The following is a 17,834-nucleotide window of genomic DNA, read 5'->3' on the forward strand; positions in this document are numbered from 1 at the left end:
TGGTTTGTTGTAAAAATTGAAAGATTTTGTCGAATTGAAAAGATTCTCCGAATGTAAAATTCGATCCTTTAGAAACGGGTCCCTAGACCCTTTATCATTAATTAAATTTGTTGACCAAAATTTATTTTTTCCCAAAAAAAAATATTTCCATATTGAGAAAATTAATTTTCAATTGTTAATTTATTCTTCTGAATATTTTTTTATTGGAAAAAAGTACAATTAATGGGAAAATGCTTCTATTCTTATAGGTTATGTTGCGATAAACTGAACAAGAATTTAGGACATTTGGTGATTTCTCGGGAAAAAAGCCATTCGTTCTATGAAAATTTGCATGTTTTTTGGAAAGAATATCAAAGAATGATGTAATTTGTAAATTATTGCACACATCAAAAATATATTCACATATATATAAATAAGCTGTATATAGAAACAGCAGTTTTAATTTACTTATCCAGCATGAAATAAGTATTTTTCACCTCTAACTTTTTATTGTAGTTAAATTATTTTTGTAGTAAAGTTTATTTACTTTAATTTTAGTCCTTTTTTTACGGTATTTATATAAAAGTATATATTTAATAAATATATGAAATATTTAAAAACAAGTTTTTTATCATAAGAGTAAGTTCAACTTTTGTATATTCGAAAGAAATATATAATTATCATGGATAATCAGGTGATTAAGATTTACAATGAAGAAGATTTCAAAAAAATTACCAAAGGTATCAAAGTGGCTCAGTGTATGAGAATTAAATCATCAGGTAAGTTTTTTTTCTTGAAGAATTTTTATTTTAAATTGTTTATTATACAATGATACTCTTGCATCATTAGATGACATTGAGATATTATTTTTCATCTACATAATTATGTATTTTATACTTTTTATTCGTTTCATAATATAATATTAATCCCTTAAGTGCCATGGCAAAGATTTGACAAACAAAATCTTAAGATTTTGGTTGTCAAATCTTTGCCATGGCACTTAAGGGGTTCTTTATTCTGTAGGGTGTAAAGAACTTTGTTATTTTAGTTTCAGAATCAAAAAATCCGTTAAATTTATTAGACGATTTAGTAATATCGGATTCGTTAAGTTGTTCCTTTTGCAACACCGTTTTTGAGGATCAAACTCAACAGCGACTTCATTATAAATTAGATTGGCATCGCTATAATTTAAAACAACGTCTTATTGGCCTGAAATCGGTTACTGAAGATGCATTTAATATTCTTGAGGAGAAAGGTTTTTATATTTAACTGCAATTATGTTAAATTTTTTCCTTATTTTTTCTACAAAAAGATTGCGTTTAACTTTTAACAGATGATGTTTCGAGTATATCTGGCTCAGAACAAGAATCAGAGAATGAAGACGACACTGGTACTTCGGAAACTGGTGGTAAAAATACTCCAGTCTCATCGGGTTCGTGTGAGAAAAAGGAAAATTCCCTTCTAGCAACTGCTAGCAGACATGCAAAAGTTTTCTTTGAAAATGACGAGGGGAATATTTTCAGCATCTACAGATGTTTATTGCATAACAAGAAGGTAAGTAGGGCTAAAATTTTATTCTTAGTATAGGTTTCTGTGACTATTACCTTTTGGTAATAATCAGAGAAACCTTTTCTAAGGATGTACCTATAAATTTTTGAAAATTAAATAAATTAAAGGAAATTCCGGAAATCGACAATGAAATGATTGCCCAAGCAATGGAGAGTGGAAAGAAATCAACTTGGACTGTTATTATGCTTGGAGGTGGACATTTTGCCGCTGCAGTATTTACGGGTACGGTTCTGTTGAAAATCTTTAATTTCAATACGAAATTCTTTTTTTGAATCGAAAAACTAATGAAATAATTGATTTTGACACAAAGGTGGTGAGGCAGTTGTGCACAAAACCTTTCACAGTTATGTTGTCAGAGCACGGCAGGGAACATCACAGAGTAATCGAGATGGTCGGTTATTTGGTCATACAAAAAGTGCCGGAGCAAGTCTCAGACGTTATAATGAAGCCACTTTTATACAGGTGAATATAACTAAAATTATGATGATCAAACCGATCACTAGGAGTTGGAGCTACAAATCGATCATCAACTGTGTTTTTTTCGTCGATTTAAAAATCATCAACTTAATTAAAATGATTGAACGTTTCTTTTAGCATGTTCAAGATATCCTGGAATCATGGACAACGCACATAAACAATTCCTCATTGATTTTATTCAGAGCAGTGGGGCCTTACAATCGAAGTGTTCTTTTTGGGGGCAAAAATCCTCCACTTGATAAAAATGACCCAAAGCTACGACCACTGCCATTTCCTACACGACGAGCAACTTTCAGTGAAGTTCAACGGGTCTACGACATTCTCAGTACAATGGAAACATATGGTAATTTTTATAAATTAAAAACAATTCTTTACAAATTCCCGAAAAAGGAAAAGCTAAATATAAATTTTATCAACAGGTTCGGCGGCAGATTTTACTGATTGTTTTCCAATTTCCCCACGACAACCGCTGAGGAAAAAATCGTGGAAGGTCGTTGCGATTGATGAGGAGAATAAAAATGGAACTATCGCAAAAAATGATGACAGTAGTGTGAGTAGTATAAGTAGTCCTTCCGAGGAGAAAAAGAAAGAAGAACGACAAACACGTGTTGCAACCCGGATGCAAATTGATAGATCGAAACCTAGAAAGAGTCCTCGACGTCCATTGCCAGGTATAAAGACGACATTAATAAAAAAAAATAACTTTTCGATTAATTTATAGTGATTAATTTTTCCAGACATAGTAGCCAGATTGGCGCGATCATCTTCCGAATCAGAGTATGGTCAAGAAAATTCATCAAACAATATCGACTTTCACATGACTGCCGAAGATTCAAAAATTGATTTTGAGGAAAATTTACAGGCATTCCAAGACACCGTCCCGCGTTATTTAAAAAATAAAAAAATGCGACAACAAAAGAGGAAAACAAGAAAAGAACGTAGCGAGGGTATTTCTTTTATTTTAAATTTAAATTCTTATTTAAATTAATTTTTACATTCTCATTTGAAAGAGGTTTAATTTTAAATCTTTCAGAACAAGTACCGAATAGTATATTTATATCAACAAAGCTAAAACTGTGGTCAACATTCAAATCAAGAGACTTTGAAACATTAACGACAATATTAGAGAATTTTTTGGATATTGTACAAAATATTAATGAAGAAAATGATGATAAAGAAAAGTCTAACATTACTAAAGACGAAGTACTGAAACTAATAAACGAATCGGATGAAGATGGAAACACATTATTGCACATAGCGGCATTAAGTGGACATCTAAAAACCATCTGGACTCTAATGGACATTGGTTCTGATCCTTGTAACAAGAACAAAAAACTACAAACTCCTTATGTAATTTCCAGTGATAAGGAAACTAAAAATACCTTTAGAAGATATTTAAGCATAAATCCTGACAAGTTCAATTACACTAAGGTAATTTACTAATATTATTATAAATATTAAACAATGTTATAAAAGGGAATTATTTTTATTTTAGTCGCAAATTCCCGGACCACTTAATGATGATATTGAAACACAAGAACTGGAGAAGAGAAAACAGCAAAGAAAGTTAAAACGAGATAAGAAGAAGGAGAAACGAAAAGAATTTGAAATTAAAAAACAAGTGGAAGCTGCGAAACAAGAATTTCTCAATCTCAGTGATAGGGAGAAGGTAAATTTTTTAAAAATAGATTTTAATAAATACAGATAAAAATCAAAGCTGTAATAATAATTTGAAAACTAATTTAATTTTTAGAGAGCTTTAGCTGCTGAAAGAAGAATACAACAACAGCGACAGGGAAATAAATGTACAATACGATGCTTCCAATGTGGAAATGATATTCAATTACAATCGGCATTTGAATACAATTCTAATCAATTTTGCTCAATGCCATGCTTAAAAGAGCACAGACTGCATCACAAATTTATTGCATAATTTTCATTTTCGAAAATAATATACAAAAACAACCAATCTCGTGCATTATTTTTTTTTTAATTTCTTGTTCATATTCTATTAATTTTAGTAAAAGTTTAATGAAATTAACCATTAAAAAAAATTAACTTAATAAATATATTCTAAATTTGCAAACAAGTCTAGAATAAATTGTCAAAACGTTCAATATTGAGTACAAAAAGCAAAACTTGTTTCTTTAATCTCCCCCACCCCCATTTTTAGCTAATCAGAAATTTATTCTTTTTTCGAATTCGTTTGTATCAAATTAAGGTATGATAATTTATTTTTATAATACTTATTTTAATTCCAAATTAATTTTATATTTCTGAAACATTAAATTTTCTTTTCTCTTTCTTAACCTTGGCCTTGAGTCAGCTGAGCCTTTTTCATATTTAGTTGTGCACCTCAGTACATTTTTGTACTCTATTGACCTTATTTTGAATTTCTTATACTTTAAATTCAACTGAAATTATATTTCTTATTATCTAAAATATCTTCTATTTTTCATTTCTATTAAATACTTGTTTTATAATTTATTTTTATTAAAATAATTTTTTATAATTTTAATTTTGACTATTGAAATACCATTTCAATAACAAAGTACATCAGTGTTCAATCCAAATCCACTAACACAGGTTCCATTAGCTTTTAGTTTAAATTTTTTCTTATTAATAGTAAAAATAATTTTAAAATTATTTAAAACTCTAAGTTGAGGTTGAGCTAAAACTCTTATTTTCTCAAGGGAATGATTGAACAATTGGAAATTTAATTATGCCAATTCAACGTCAATCAGTGACGATTTGACAAAAGAAATGTGTATCCAAAAAATATTCCTTTTTTATCATTTCTCTGTAAACTTCGACAAACTCTCAATTATTTAGGCAAAAAGAAACTAAATTAATGTAAAATATTGATAATTAATGCTAAGATTTACACAATATTAAAAGATTTATAATTCTCGAAATATGCCTCTTTCCTAAACGTTCTAACCTCTTCTGACAATTAACGGCAATTAGCAGTAATGCCAACTGTATGAAACTATAAAAACAAAAATCATTACATAACTAAGGGTGCAGTCACATGAGAAGCAGGTTTATGACTTAGTCAATAAAATTCCAACCTATTAAATTGAATCTACAGTAGGAAACTTGATTCTGATTGATTGAAATTATTATACCCTTATTTTATTGCTCGTCACATGAGTCTACGTCCCAAGGTTATCCAACCTTACCCGTAGGTCGTAAGAAAGGAAATTACCTTGCTCAAATCATATAATTATTTAGTGATTATTTAGTATATGTTATTAGGTTAATGTTAACATTTTATGATCCTTCCTATTTTTAAAATGACGCTCTTGGCTGAAAATATTTTTTTGAATTATTTTTAACTTCCACCTTCAGTGATAGTTCGAACCGAACAAAAAATTGTACATACTATAATATCATTCCAGAATTTTAAACATGTAAGTACCTACTTGTGAAATAGATATTATACTTTCTTTATATTTTTCATTGAAAAATTATGAAAAATATAAATAATTCACTTTTATCATTTTTTCTCGATAAAGTCCGGGATTCCTAATTTTATCATATTTATACAAAAAAATTGTGATGCAATAGCATTTAATTTCTTTGATTTTATCATTATCTACAAGTTATTATAGGATAAAAGTTACAATTTTCGTTACAGTTTGGCAAAATTTTAAGTGAAAATGGAAAAGGATCCGTATGATTTTTTGGTTGAGGAGCCAGAGAAGCCGTTTTATACGCGAATGTTCGAGGGATTTAAGAATAAACCGTTTCTGTTTATTGGTAAGTATCAGTATTATTAAATATTATTTGAATTTTTTTTTCAATTTAAAGACCAACACAGAATATAGATTCTTTAGGGTAGGGATATATGACTGTCTTTCTCTTATTCATTCTTATTTATTGCGATTAAGATTAATAATTTATTCTGCCTTGGCCTTTACTGCTTCGGAGTCCCATGGGAGCGTTTTAAAGCTCTTTTTGTCCCTAGGCCATGAGAGTAAACATAGCAAACATATATTTGCATCCCTTTTACACTCATTGTCTATGACAAATAGCTTGTTAAAACTGTTAAAACTCTCCCAACAGCTGAGACGTTAGAACGATTTTTCAAAACAAAAGTTAATTAATTATATTTATTTACTCGGTTATTTATCAAGAAAATTCCTCTCCCTATTGTAAATGATTAAGAAACAATATTCATCTAATGACAACTTGACTCTTATCGTTTGGAGAATGTCGTGATTGTTTGTTATTTATAAAAAATGCGTGTGCGAATCACGGTTTTGTTTCTTTTATGTTTTATAAATATTTGTGTTTGTTTAAACTCGTTTTTAAATTAAAAAATTAAAAAATATAACGGTCATATCGAATAAGGGCATTTAAAGTTGATTTGCTTCGAATAGAAAGGCTCTTAGACGCAGTCCAAGTTGTTAATTTATATTATACAGTTGACTTTTGTTGAATTTGTGTTGAAAAGTTTATATTTATTTCGAATTATGATCTCAGCTATAATTTTTATTATAGGTTATTTAGGAGGTTATGTATGTTCAAGACTAAAGAGAAAAATGTTCAGTATTAATGCCATGTTTATATTATTGAAATAAAAAAATTTTAATGAAACATTATTTTAAATTTAACTTTAGTTTTTTGTATTTAATTTTTTACAATAATCAGTGAAGGCACGAGTGCGAAAAGAAACCTCATACATGCGAGTGATATGAGACGCATATCAATCTCAAATATTGTTATCTGGGTTGTTACTCAGAATTTTTATATATAATTTTCATGATCAGACGAATAAAATAAGACAAAAATATACATATCGTGGTATAATTTTAGGATGTTTGGGAACATTGGGTGCGGTTGGTTATGGAATTCAAAGATACAGAACTCGTGGTCCTGCAGTAAATACCAGCGTCTATGCAGTTCAAATGCGTGTCTTGGCACAAGGAGTGGTTGTAACGAGTCTTTTCCTGGGTATGCTTCATCACTTGTACCTGGAACATACCGAGAAAAAAGAAAAGGAATTGAAAAAAGATTGACTTTAATAACAAGATTATTATTGAAAAATGTAGTAAATTAATTTTTTTATGTATAAATAATATTTATTTTTTTTTGTCGCTCAAGTACTAGACTTGTGTATAGTTAAAATAAATATTTTTGATATTATTATTTTTTTAATTCACAACAAAAATAGCTAATTATTTAAGAGATGTTAATTTTATTCTAATTATATCTACTCTGTGAAAGTGATTATGAAAATGTACCTCTAGCCCATTTACTTACACTCTATGACTAATGTTCAATGAAAAATTATATTTATTTACTGTGAACTGTTGAAGAATAAATAAATTTTAAATATAAACGTTCATATATATTTAAAAAAAATGTATCACAAACATAACCTATAAATTTTTTTTCTGTTGGGTTCTTTTATTCGTGTCGTTCATGTCGTCAATATAATCCAATTAATGCAGAAAGCGCCCAAAAAGAGAGTTTTATTACTATTATTATTATTATAAAAAGAGACGTATTGATAAAAATAGTTTTGAATCGCCTTAATTTTTCGCGCCTTTTTACAAAATCTTGAGCTCAGGGTTGGCAATGTCCATTAAGGCGAGTTCACATATTTTCAAAATTGACAAGTGCGCGAGAATCTTTCAGCTCTGCAGGCACCTCCCTGACGCTGATGGGCCGTCACCGCCGTCACATTGTTTTGACAAGTAATTTTTGAAAAAAAACAATTGTCATAAATTAATTATTAACAGAATAAAGTATTTTTTTTACCATAGATTAAACCAAAACAAGTAAAATTACATAGAATTGTCATGTATACGCAAACAACAAAAATACCCACACAAAAGGATACGAACATTGTCAAAATTGCTGTCGAAATGACAGATAAAGTGCCACAATTGATAGAATTTAATCAAAAGCAACCCTTGACTGGAATAATTACTGTAAGTATTTAAAAAACAAAAATTATGTCTCTTAGATTTTTTTTTAGAATCTAACCCAGAATTATAATTACGAACTGTATTTTAATTTAATAAGTTTCATTAAATTTTACTAAATAACGTCAATAAACAAAGGAATTTAAAAAAAGGCAATTTTCTAAGGATGGTTTACTAAAAATATCTAAACAAAGGGTCTGGTTTTCATTTTTTAACTCCAAAGTGTTCTGTCATATAGTTTCTTTTGTTTCAGGAACTTTGTAATGGCTGGAGTCTTTCGGATCCAGAATTTTTTGCACTTCAATTCTCAGAGAACAATAATCAAAATTACATTACGGAAAAAAATCGCAACGAAGTGAAAAATGGAAGTGTACTTAGATTGGAGCATTCGCCATCAAAAACAGCGAGCGATATTCTCGTTCAACTCAATATTAACAATACGGATGAACAATCATTACAAAAACTTGGTACTCTCAGTATTGACATGACATTTGCACTTGAATTCATCAATAAACAAGGATTGGCCCTACTAATTTCTCAGGTAGTGAAAGAAGTTTAATTTTTATTATTTTTATTTTTTTAATTCAATTATTTAAATAAATAATAAATATCTTTTAGAGAATTCAATTATTTTTGTAAATAATAAAATTCTTCTCAGAAATATTCAATTATTTTATCAATTTTTAATAGATTGCTAGAAAGAATTCAATTATTTACAAAAATAATAAAATTCAAAAAGAATTCAATTAAATTCATATAATAATAAAAATTTTTCGCAAGATTTCAATTATTTTAGTAAAATTCTAATAGAAATAAATTTTTTTAGATTGAATCGGGAAAATATAAAGGAAGCGATCTCGCCTATGCATTACAGTCCTTCGTTGAATTAATGGATCATGGAATTGTTTCTTGGGACATTTTAGAAACTCCTTTTATAAATAAAGTCGCAAGTTACGTTAATAATCAATCGACAACACAGGATTCAAGTGTCGTTAAAGCATCCCTCAGTATTTTAGAGAATATTGTTTTGAATTCTTCCGGAAAATACACACAAGTTGAGAAGGAAGTGACATTTCCAAATTTAGTGATGCATTTACAAAATAGTAGTTCACAAATACAACAGAATGCAATCGCTCTAATAAATGCGCTTGTTCTAAAAGCGGATATTTCCAAAAGACGAGCAGTTTCAGCGACATTACAATCGAAACAAGTCAGAAATGTTTTTCTGACTAATGTCGTTCAATCCACTGATCAGGTAATTTTATAAAATTCAATTCAAATGATTTCAATTCAATTGATTTCAATTTCAATTCAATTTATTTCAATTTCAATTCAATTAATTTTAATTTCAATTCAAATAATTTCAATTTCAATCTCAATTATTATTCAATTTTAAGTTTAAGAAATTTATTGTCTATTTGGAATTAGAATTAGAATTGAATTGAATAATAATTGATATTCAAAACGAAGGTTTTGAATCTCAATTATTATTCAATTTTAATTTTAAGAAGTTAATTATCTTTTTAAAGACAATAAACAATAAATAATTTGTAATTAGAATAGTAAAGAGAATATGTCTCTAATTATTCTAATTACGTTTGCTTAGAAAAAAAAGTAAGAAAGTTTGAGTTATTTTTAGCACTAACGAAAGGTATTTGCAAAGCACAGGTTGGAACAGAAATGGCACATCAATTGTACGTGCTGCAGACATTGATGTTAAGTCTACTGGAGCAACGAATGATGATGAAAATGGATCCACAGGATCAGGATGCCCACGATAAAATAAAGGAATTGAGAAAAATTGCCTTCGACACGGAGGGCTCGTTAATTGGCGATATGGCCGCTCGTAAACAGGGACTTTTTGCCAAAGATTACAAAAAATTGGGTTTCAAATACGACATAAATCCTGCACTCGATTTCACTGAAACACCACCAGGTATGCTCGCACTTGACTGTATGATTTATTTTGCCCGCAATCATACGGAAAATTACACAAAAGTTGTCCTGGAAAATTCATGTCGTGCCGACGAACACGAATGTCCCTTCGGCAGAACGAGCGTCGAACTCGTTAAATTCCTTTGCGAGGTAAGAAATTTTGTTTAAAAAATTAATTTAGAAATATTTCTCGTATTAAATTAAAAATTAATTAAAATTTATGAAAATTAATTAAACATTTTGAAAATAATTGAATTTTATTAACAATTTTAAAAAAAATTTCTCGAAAGAATACAATTATTTTAAAAAATATTAATTAAATTCGATTATTTTCAAGAATTTTAATATAAATTCAATTATTTTCGTTAATTTTGATGAAATTCTTTTAAATAAATCATTATTTAATAATAATAAAATTTTTTAAAAATAATAAAAATAGTAATAATAATAATAATAATATTAATAATCGAAGGTGCTGAGAATAGGCGAAGCGCCAAGTGAACAGGGACAATCTTATCATCCAATGTTCTTCACCCACGATCATCCGTTCGAGGAATTTTATTGCGCCTGCATTGTATTACTTAATAAAACATGGAAGGAAATGCGCGCAACAACGGAGGATTTTGTTAAAGTATTTTCCGTTGTTAGACAACAAATAACGAGAGCATTGCAATGTAAACCAACTGGTTTCGATAAATTTAAAACAACACTTCAACAATTAACGTACACAACAATAACAACATTGTGGCAACAAGAGAGAACAAATAGAGAGGAATGGGAGAGTCATGCACGACCTGTTGTCGAATTAAGGGAGCAAATAACACCAGAAATTTTGGACTATATTCAACAGCAGAGATTACAATTTTTAGTCGATGGGACAAGATTCACGAAATATAGCGCAAGAGGCCAGGTAAATTATTATTTTTATTTTTATCATATAGCTATCCGAAAAATGTTATTTCTCCATTTTTTTAACCAAAAATTATTCTTTTAATTAATTATATAATAATTTGGAGATATTTCTTTGGGAATTCAATTGTAATTTTTTTTACTAAAATTCTTCTCTAACCTTTTAAAATTTAATTAAATTAAAAAAAAAATTATAAACGCAACTCTTCTTCTCAAATTCATTAAATTTTGGATTTAAAAATTGTTATTGAAAATAATTGAATTCTTGGGAAAAATTTCACTAATTATAGAAAAAAATTTATATTTATAGAAAAAATGAATTTTTTCAATAATTGTAATAAAATTCTTTTCAAAATAATAAACATCTTGTGTACAAATTTTATTATTTTTTGTAAAAAATTGAAATTTTAAACAAAAATTCTATTAAAATTCCCTTCAAAATAATTGAATTGCAGGGAAGAATTTTATTACTTATGAAAATAATTGAATTTCTACGAAGAATTTTATTACAATTATTGAAAATAATTGAATTCCAAAGAAGAATTTTATTATTTATGGAGAAAAAATGAATTTTTGAACAAAAAATTTAATATTAAAATTCTTTACAAAATAATTAAATTCCAGTGAAGAATTTTATTATTAATGGAAATAATTGAATTTCTGAGAAGAATTTTAATAAAATTATTAAAAAAATAATTGAATTCTAAAGAAGAATTTTATTATTTATGGGAAAAAAATGAATTTTTAAACAAAAAATCCATATTAAAATTCTGTACAAAATAATTAAATTCTAGCGAAGAATTTTATTATTTATGACAAAAAATTAAATGTTTTTTTATATATTATTTTTTATATGATATTTTATTAAAAACTTTTATTAACATTCTATAAAAAGAAATTGGATTCTTGCGAAAAATTTTATTATTTATAATAATAATTTAATTCTTTAGAGTTTTTTATGAAAATTATTGAAAATAATTGAATATTTTCAAAAAAATTTATTATTTATGTAAAAATTCATTTTTTTAGAATTCTATTAAAATTCTTTGAAAAATAATTTAATTTTTTGGAAGAATTTTTTATTTTTTGGTAAAATTAAAGTTTTTAAAGAAATTATATTAAAATTCTTTTCAAATTAATTGAATTCTTGCGAAGAATTTTATTATTTATGAAAAGAATTTAATTCTTTTCGATATTTGTTATGAAATGTTTTTAAAATAATTGAATATTTTGGAAGAAGAATTTTATTATTATTATGAAAATAATATTGAACTTTTTCTGAAATTCTATTAAATTAATTAAATTTTTGAGAAGACTTTAATTAATTATTAGAAAAATTGAATTTTTTAAATAAATTCTATTAAAATTTTTTTTTAAATAATTAAATTCTTGCAAACAAATTTTATCATGTATTAAAATAATGGAATTCTTTTGAGAATATTATTATTTATGGAAAAATTGATTCTTTTTCGAAAATTCTATTAGAATTTTACTAAAATAATTAAAATCGTGCGAAACATTTTATTATTTTTGAAATTTATTGAATTTTATTGTTTATAGTACTAATTGAATTCCTAAGAAGATTTTTATTAATTTTGAAAATATTTAAATTCTTTCTATTAATTTTTTTTTAAATTGATAAAACAATTCAATTCTTGTGAAGATTTTTATTATTTACAAAAATAATTGAAATTTCCTGAAAGATTTAAATTATTATGTCAAAAATTTGACAGTTAATTTGATGGCTTCTTTAAAAATTAAGTCTTGAGTAATATTATTCAAAAATTCAAAAAAAAAAATAAATAATAATAATAATAATAATAATTGAATTTAGAAGAGTTGTAGTTCAAATTTTCGTAAAAAAATTTTTCAATGGTTTTACATTGAAAGAATTTCGAAATTTCAAGCAAATAAATTCAATTCTCGTCGTTGAATTCTAATAGGAATTAATTTAAAAAAAAATTTCAGTTAAAATTTATTTTAGAAAATAATTAAAAAATTTTAAGCGGTATAACAGAAATTTTAGGAATTAATTAAATTTTAAAAGGTTTTTTTTAATGAAATTTCTTAAAAATTTAACGGAAGCAAAAGTATATAAAAATACTAAAATTTTTATTTTCAAAAATTATTAATTATTATTTTTCTTTAAAAATTCTTAAAAGTTTTTCAATAGTTTTATTCAAAAATTCTAAAAAAAAATAATTTAATTTTGAAAGAATTACAGTTCCAATTTTTAAGAATAATTTAATTTCATGAGTTTTTTCACTGCAATTATTTGAAATTTAAATTCCTGTGGAAAAATAAATAAGAGTAGTAATTTGAAACTATTATTGTTAATTTTATTAATTTTACAATTATTATTATTACATTTTGTAATTATTCATTATTAATTTTAAAATTATGTTTTCAATTTTGTAATAATAAACAGTGATTAATTGTAACTATGTACTCATTCTTCTTTGTTTTAAATTGGGATATTTAATACTTAATGCTTTATTACAATTTGTCTCATAAACGTGTCCATCACAATCGATTAATTGCAACCTCTTGTTTATACAGATTCTTACCTCATATAAAAGTTGTACCCAACCGTCCTGTAATGAAAATAATTTGATTATTTAAAAAGTGTATTTTTATTTTTAAATATTTAAAATAAAAATGTTTACTTAAAAAAAGAAACTAAAATAGAAAACCTAAAATAAAATTAAAAGTACAAGCAGAAAATCGTAATGGAATACAATAAATAAATAAAAAAGAAAAAGATAAACTAAAAATAAAATTTAAAAAAAAAACTATAAAAATAAAAAATGAAATAAAAAAGAAAAAAACTTAAAATAAAAATATTCTATTAAAAAAACTAATAGACAAAAATTGCTCACATCTTCTTTGTGACAAATGATTTGAGTTGTAACATTCAAATGATTTTTAAGAGCTGTTTGAATTTCTCTATAATAATAATAGTCTCCCATTATTATACGGCTACGGTTGAGAATACTTCCAATTTCGTAATTCTTACTCCACTCTAATCCTTGATAAAAATATTTATATTGCGAATTCAGTGCTTGCAAATTCATTGAACATGTTCCGTGCTTTTTCCATTCCCAACTCCAAAAATGTTCCACGTTTTTAATCAGAATATTGTACCATTTATTTTCAAGTTGTCTATGTATACCCTTTAAATTTCTCACATTCAACGGTGAATGATTATTGCAATCTTTCGGATATGTGCCGGGAAAATCTTCCGTTGGCCAAATTCCATGTATACTCCAAGCATAATTTCGAATATTACATTCTCTTAAATCCTTTCCCTTTTGGAAACATGTTGTTATTGGCCATTGTTGACTGAACAATAAAATATCGTAATCTTCATTTCTGAAATTTTTGTTTTTTTATTAGACGGTGGAATTTCACATATTTATGTAGTTAATACTTATTATAATATTAATTTTAATTAATTTATTATTATTATTATTATTATTTTTATTATTATTATTATTATTATTATTATTATTATTAATATTAATATTAATATTAATAGCAAAAATTAGTTAAACCAAATTGTTTTCAATTAAAAATATTTCTTTTATACTACATTTTATTTATTTCATTTTATAATTTTGAATCGAAAATAATTTAATTCTTATAAAGAAATTTATCCAAATTTTCAAAAAAAAATTATGTAAATTTCTTGCGAAAAATTTAATTAAAATATAAAAATTATGTTAATTCTTAAGAGGAATTTAATTAGAATAAAATATTAAAAATAAATAAATTCTTATAAGGGGTTTTATCAAAATTTTTAAAACGAATTAAATTTCTGCGAAGAATTTTATTTTTTATCAAAAGAATATTAAATTTTTTCAAAGTATTTAAATAAATTTTTTTTCTAATAAATAATTTTATCAAAATTTTTAAGAATAATAAAATTTTTCTAAAGAAATTTATTAATTATGAAAATAATATACAATTCTCATAAATAATTTTATTGAAATTTTTCAAAGTAATTAAATTTCTGCGAAGAAATTTTTTAAAATTGTTTAAAATAATTAAATTCCTGAGAAAAATGTTATAAATTATGAAAGTAATTCAATTCTAACAAAGAATTATATTATTTATGAAAATAATTAAATTCTTGATAAGAATTTTATTAAAAACTTTTTAAAAAAATTAATTTTTTTCGAAAATAATTTTTTTTTTTAAATAATTGAATTCTTGCAAAGAATTATATATTATCATGAAAATAATATTGGATTCTTTCGAAGAATTAAATTAAAGAGTTAAAAAAAAATTGAGTTATTTTGAAAAAATAAAAAATTTATTGAAAATAATTGAATTTCTGTGAAGAATTCAAAATGTTTCAAAATAATTAAAATTTTTCCGAAGAATTTTATCAAATTTTTAAGAATAATAAAATTCTTCTAAGCAATTTTTGGTTACAATTGTTTTGAAAATGATTTTGCAAATTAAATGAAATTAAAACAGTTTTATAAATTTTTTCCAAAAAAGTCTTATGTTTATAAATTTTAAACTCACGCATTCGAAAATTCTGCTGAAGCAATCAGAAGAATTAATAAATTTCCAACAAGACAAAACATAATTTTTCGTCAGTAAAATCCGTCTCTTGTTTCTACTTATAAATCTGAATTTTAAATAATCAATTTTGGAAAAAAAATTGTATTTGCCGATACAATAAGGAAACGAAATAGCTGAATTTTTATGTAAATATTTATAGGAATTGATAAGTAAATGATATTTTATTTTATTACCAAATAGCATAAAATACGCTAAAGCGCACCTGTACATTCTATTTGATAAATTATTCAAATCTTTTTTTCTAATATTTAACATTTTGTTAAATAATTTTTAAAACTTTTTTAGAAATGAAAAAATGAAAAAAATTTGCATGATCTTGATTTGTCATCTGATTATTACAAGAGTATATATATTTTTTTTTTGAAAGAAGGAAAGAAAATGTCATAATTTCTCTATCTCAATAACATTAAAAATAAAAAAAAAATGTTTGATTTTCTATTTTAGGTTCAAATTTGTATAATTTGTACCTCGTTTCAAAACTTGGCGCAACAAAGAAAAAAAATATATCAATAACTTTTTTAAAGTTTAGTAAATATTTTTTTAAATGATTAGAAAATTAAAATTAATATAATACAATCTTTAATAATTTGAAAATTGTAGACGCAAGTAAAGAAAAAAGAAAGAGTAGATAACTTTTTTTTCTGACTTTATTGAAGCAGAAATTTTTAGTATTGCCAATGATAAAAAGCTTGTTCCTACTTACAATAAATTTTTTTAACTTATTTAAATTGTAGTCTTATTATTCTCACTAAAATTAATTAATTAATAATAATATATAATTAACATATTTTTTTTTCATTCTTAATAAATATTATTGACAATGTGTATTTTTTTTGCTTTTCTAAAACGCTGAGATTTTGTTTTATTCTTTTTTATCACTTTCACAGAGGATTAAAGACAAATTTTGGTACGTACGCTTGTCACCAAATCACAAAGTCTTTCATTATGGTGATTGCGATGAAAAATCGGCGCCAACAATTGATGAACTAACAACAAAATTGGCAGTCGTCGAAATTCGTGGTATTCTCATTGGACGCGATTGCCCTCATATGAAAGATTTACAAAGACGCAAAACAACTCATCAACTTGCATTTTCACTTGTTTTGGATTCAGTTGATGTGACGAGTTTGGATTTTGTCGCGCCCGACGAAGAGATCTTCGATTATTGGACCGATGGAATTAATGCTTTACTCGGTAATTAAAAAATGGGAGAAAAAAACTAAAAAAAAATAGAATTAATAAAATTAATTAAAATTTTTATTTTATTTTAACAAAAAAAGTAATTATTAAACCAAAATAAAAAAAAAAATTTTTATTTTTAATTTAAAAAAATATTTAACAAAAATTTACAAATTTTTTATTTTCCAGGAAACAAAATGATTAGTAAGGAAAAAGAAAAGGATCTCGAGACGCTTTTATCAATGGATATAAAATTACGATTATTGGATACAGAGGGAATTGTCATTCCTCAGGATCCGCCTCCAATTCCCGAACCACCATCGAATTACGACTTCTGCTATGAGTGAAGAAAAGATAAGAAACATCTGCTAAATTTGCTAAATTTTTTTTAATAACTTTTATAATTCTAGTTTGATACGAATTACGAATATTACGAATATTACGAAATATCCTGAATCAAAAGCGATAGCTTCTCTCTTGCAATAACCAAAGATTTTTTTGTTTTTGTTTTCTTATACAATTTTTCATGTACATATTTACAAATTGTTTTTTTAAACCGTCAAAATCTATTTTATAAAGGGGAGTATATTCTTCTTTTTTTTAAATTTTAATATTTGCAGGGCTCGAAGCAGTGAAAGTATTTAAAAATACGGACTTTACGGACCAACTGATAAAAATAGAATCAGGCCGAATCAGATAATTTCGATAATTTTCGAAAAAGTTCTTTGACAATTTTCAAATTCATTTCTTTACAATATTCAATTTTACGAAATTTCAATTATTCGTAAATTCTTTAATTAAATGAATATTAGAAAATAGAAACTAAAAATAATATTAAAAAAACTCAATTAAACTTTTTTTTAAAAATTAATTACAAAATTCAATTATTTTTTCAAATTCACGCTATATTGTTTTTAATATTCAATTATTATCTAAAATTTTAACTGAAATTCATTTTTATGAAATTAAAATCAATTTTTATTAGAAAATTCTACTAGAATTCAATTATTTAAATAAAAATAAAATGCAAATAAATAATTTATTGAATAATTGAACGTTTCTTAAAATTTAATTCCCATAAAAAATCGTTATCAACAAATTTTCAAATAATTGAATTCTATCAACGAATTTTAATAAAATTTTTAAGAATAATTACATTTTTCGAGAAATTCGATTAAAATTGTATTACAAATAATTGAAATTTTGCATTGAATTTTATTATTTATGAAAATAATTGAATTCTTGCGAAGAATTTTA

General features: G+C 24.9%; 4 protein-coding genes across 4 annotated transcripts; 3 read left to right on the forward strand and 1 right to left on the reverse strand.

Annotated features, from left to right (window-relative positions):
- The first annotated feature begins 391 nt into the window (after positions 1–391).
- Positions 392–4,142, forward strand: LOC122506179 (ankyrin repeat and zinc finger domain-containing protein 1-like). The gene is made up of 11 exons (XM_043618223.1): positions 392–758; positions 1,028–1,234; positions 1,313–1,533; positions 1,656–1,770; positions 1,859–2,010; positions 2,143–2,368; positions 2,445–2,696; positions 2,763–2,972; positions 3,059–3,456; positions 3,521–3,694; positions 3,779–4,142. The coding sequence occupies exons 1-11, from the start codon at positions 662–664 to the stop codon at positions 3,956–3,958; spliced, it is 2,232 nt and encodes a 743-aa protein (XP_043474158.1). The 5' UTR covers positions 392–661; the 3' UTR covers positions 3,959–4,142.
- Positions 4,143–5,145: 1,003 nt separating this feature from the next.
- Positions 5,146–7,372, forward strand: LOC122506121 (HIG1 domain family member 1A, mitochondrial-like). The gene is made up of 3 exons (XM_043618118.1): positions 5,146–5,438; positions 5,666–5,787; positions 6,847–7,372. Exons 2-3 carry the CDS (start codon positions 5,688–5,690, stop codon positions 7,047–7,049), a joined length of 303 nt encoding a protein of 100 aa, XP_043474053.1. The 5' UTR covers positions 5,146–5,438; positions 5,666–5,687; the 3' UTR covers positions 7,050–7,372.
- A 294-nt stretch (positions 7,373–7,666) lies between these two features.
- LOC122506116 (engulfment and cell motility protein 1) lies at positions 7,667–17,248 on the forward strand. Its single transcript, XM_043618113.1, has 7 exons — positions 7,667–7,967; positions 8,215–8,502; positions 8,788–9,216; positions 9,630–10,046; positions 10,369–10,806; positions 16,286–16,592; positions 16,767–17,248. The coding sequence occupies exons 1-7, from the start codon at positions 7,836–7,838 to the stop codon at positions 16,922–16,924; spliced, it is 2,169 nt and encodes a 722-aa protein (XP_043474048.1). The 5' UTR covers positions 7,667–7,835; the 3' UTR covers positions 16,925–17,248.
- LOC122506119 (ribonuclease Oy-like) lies at positions 13,157–15,495 on the reverse strand. Its single transcript, XM_043618115.1, has 3 exons — positions 15,339–15,495; positions 13,685–14,177; positions 13,157–13,399 (listed from the first exon to the last, which is right to left on the reverse strand). Exons 1-3 carry the CDS (start codon positions 15,398–15,400, stop codon positions 13,247–13,249), a joined length of 708 nt encoding a protein of 235 aa, XP_043474050.1. The 5' UTR covers positions 15,401–15,495; the 3' UTR covers positions 13,157–13,246.
- Positions 17,249–17,834: the final 586 nt, after the last annotated feature.

This window comes from Leptopilina heterotoma, unplaced genomic scaffold (genome assembly GCF_015476425.1).
Source record: "Leptopilina heterotoma isolate Lh14 unplaced genomic scaffold, ASM1547642v1 Lhet_397, whole genome shotgun sequence".
NCBI lineage: Eukaryota > Metazoa > Arthropoda > Insecta > Hymenoptera > Figitidae > Leptopilina > Leptopilina heterotoma.

What these genes read in the sequence shown, in the direction of transcription:
- LOC122506116 (XM_043618113.1), top strand. Translation starts at nt 7,836, where the DNA reads ATGTATACGCAAACAACAAAAATACCCACACAAAAGGATACGAACATT. An exon ending in CCTTGACTGGAATAATTACT is followed by an intron (nt 7,968 to 8,214) that starts GTAAGTATTTAA and finishes CTTTTGTTTCAG; the next exon opens with GAACTTTGTAATGGCTGGAG. An exon ending in AATATAGCGCAAGAGGCCAG is followed by an intron (nt 10,807 to 16,285) that starts GTAAATTATTAT and finishes TCACTTTCACAG; the next exon opens with AGGATTAAAGACAAATTTTG.
- LOC122506119 (XM_043618115.1), bottom strand. Translation starts at nt 15,400, where the DNA reads ATGTTTTGTCTTGTTGGAAATTTATTAATTCTTCTGATTGCTTCAGCA. An exon ending in TCAGCAGAATTTTCGAATGC is followed by an intron (nt 14,178 to 15,338) that starts GTGAGTTTAAAA and finishes CAAAAATTTCAG; the next exon opens with AAATGAAGATTACGATATTT. An exon ending in TCATTTGTCACAAAGAAGAT is followed by an intron (nt 13,400 to 13,684) that starts GTGAGCAATTTT and finishes TTTTCATTACAG; the next exon opens with GACGGTTGGGTACAACTTTT.
- LOC122506121 (XM_043618118.1), top strand. Translation starts at nt 5,688, where the DNA reads ATGGAAAAGGATCCGTATGATTTTTTGGTTGAGGAGCCAGAGAAGCCG. An exon ending in TAAACCGTTTCTGTTTATTG is followed by an intron (nt 5,788 to 6,846) that starts GTAAGTATCAGT and finishes GTATAATTTTAG; the next exon opens with GATGTTTGGGAACATTGGGT.
- LOC122506179 (XM_043618223.1), top strand. Translation starts at nt 662, where the DNA reads ATGGATAATCAGGTGATTAAGATTTACAATGAAGAAGATTTCAAAAAA. An exon ending in TAATATTCTTGAGGAGAAAG is followed by an intron (nt 1,235 to 1,312) that starts GTTTTTATATTT and finishes AACTTTTAACAG; the next exon opens with ATGATGTTTCGAGTATATCT. An exon ending in TGCCGCTGCAGTATTTACGG is followed by an intron (nt 1,771 to 1,858) that starts GTACGGTTCTGT and finishes TTTGACACAAAG; the next exon opens with GTGGTGAGGCAGTTGTGCAC.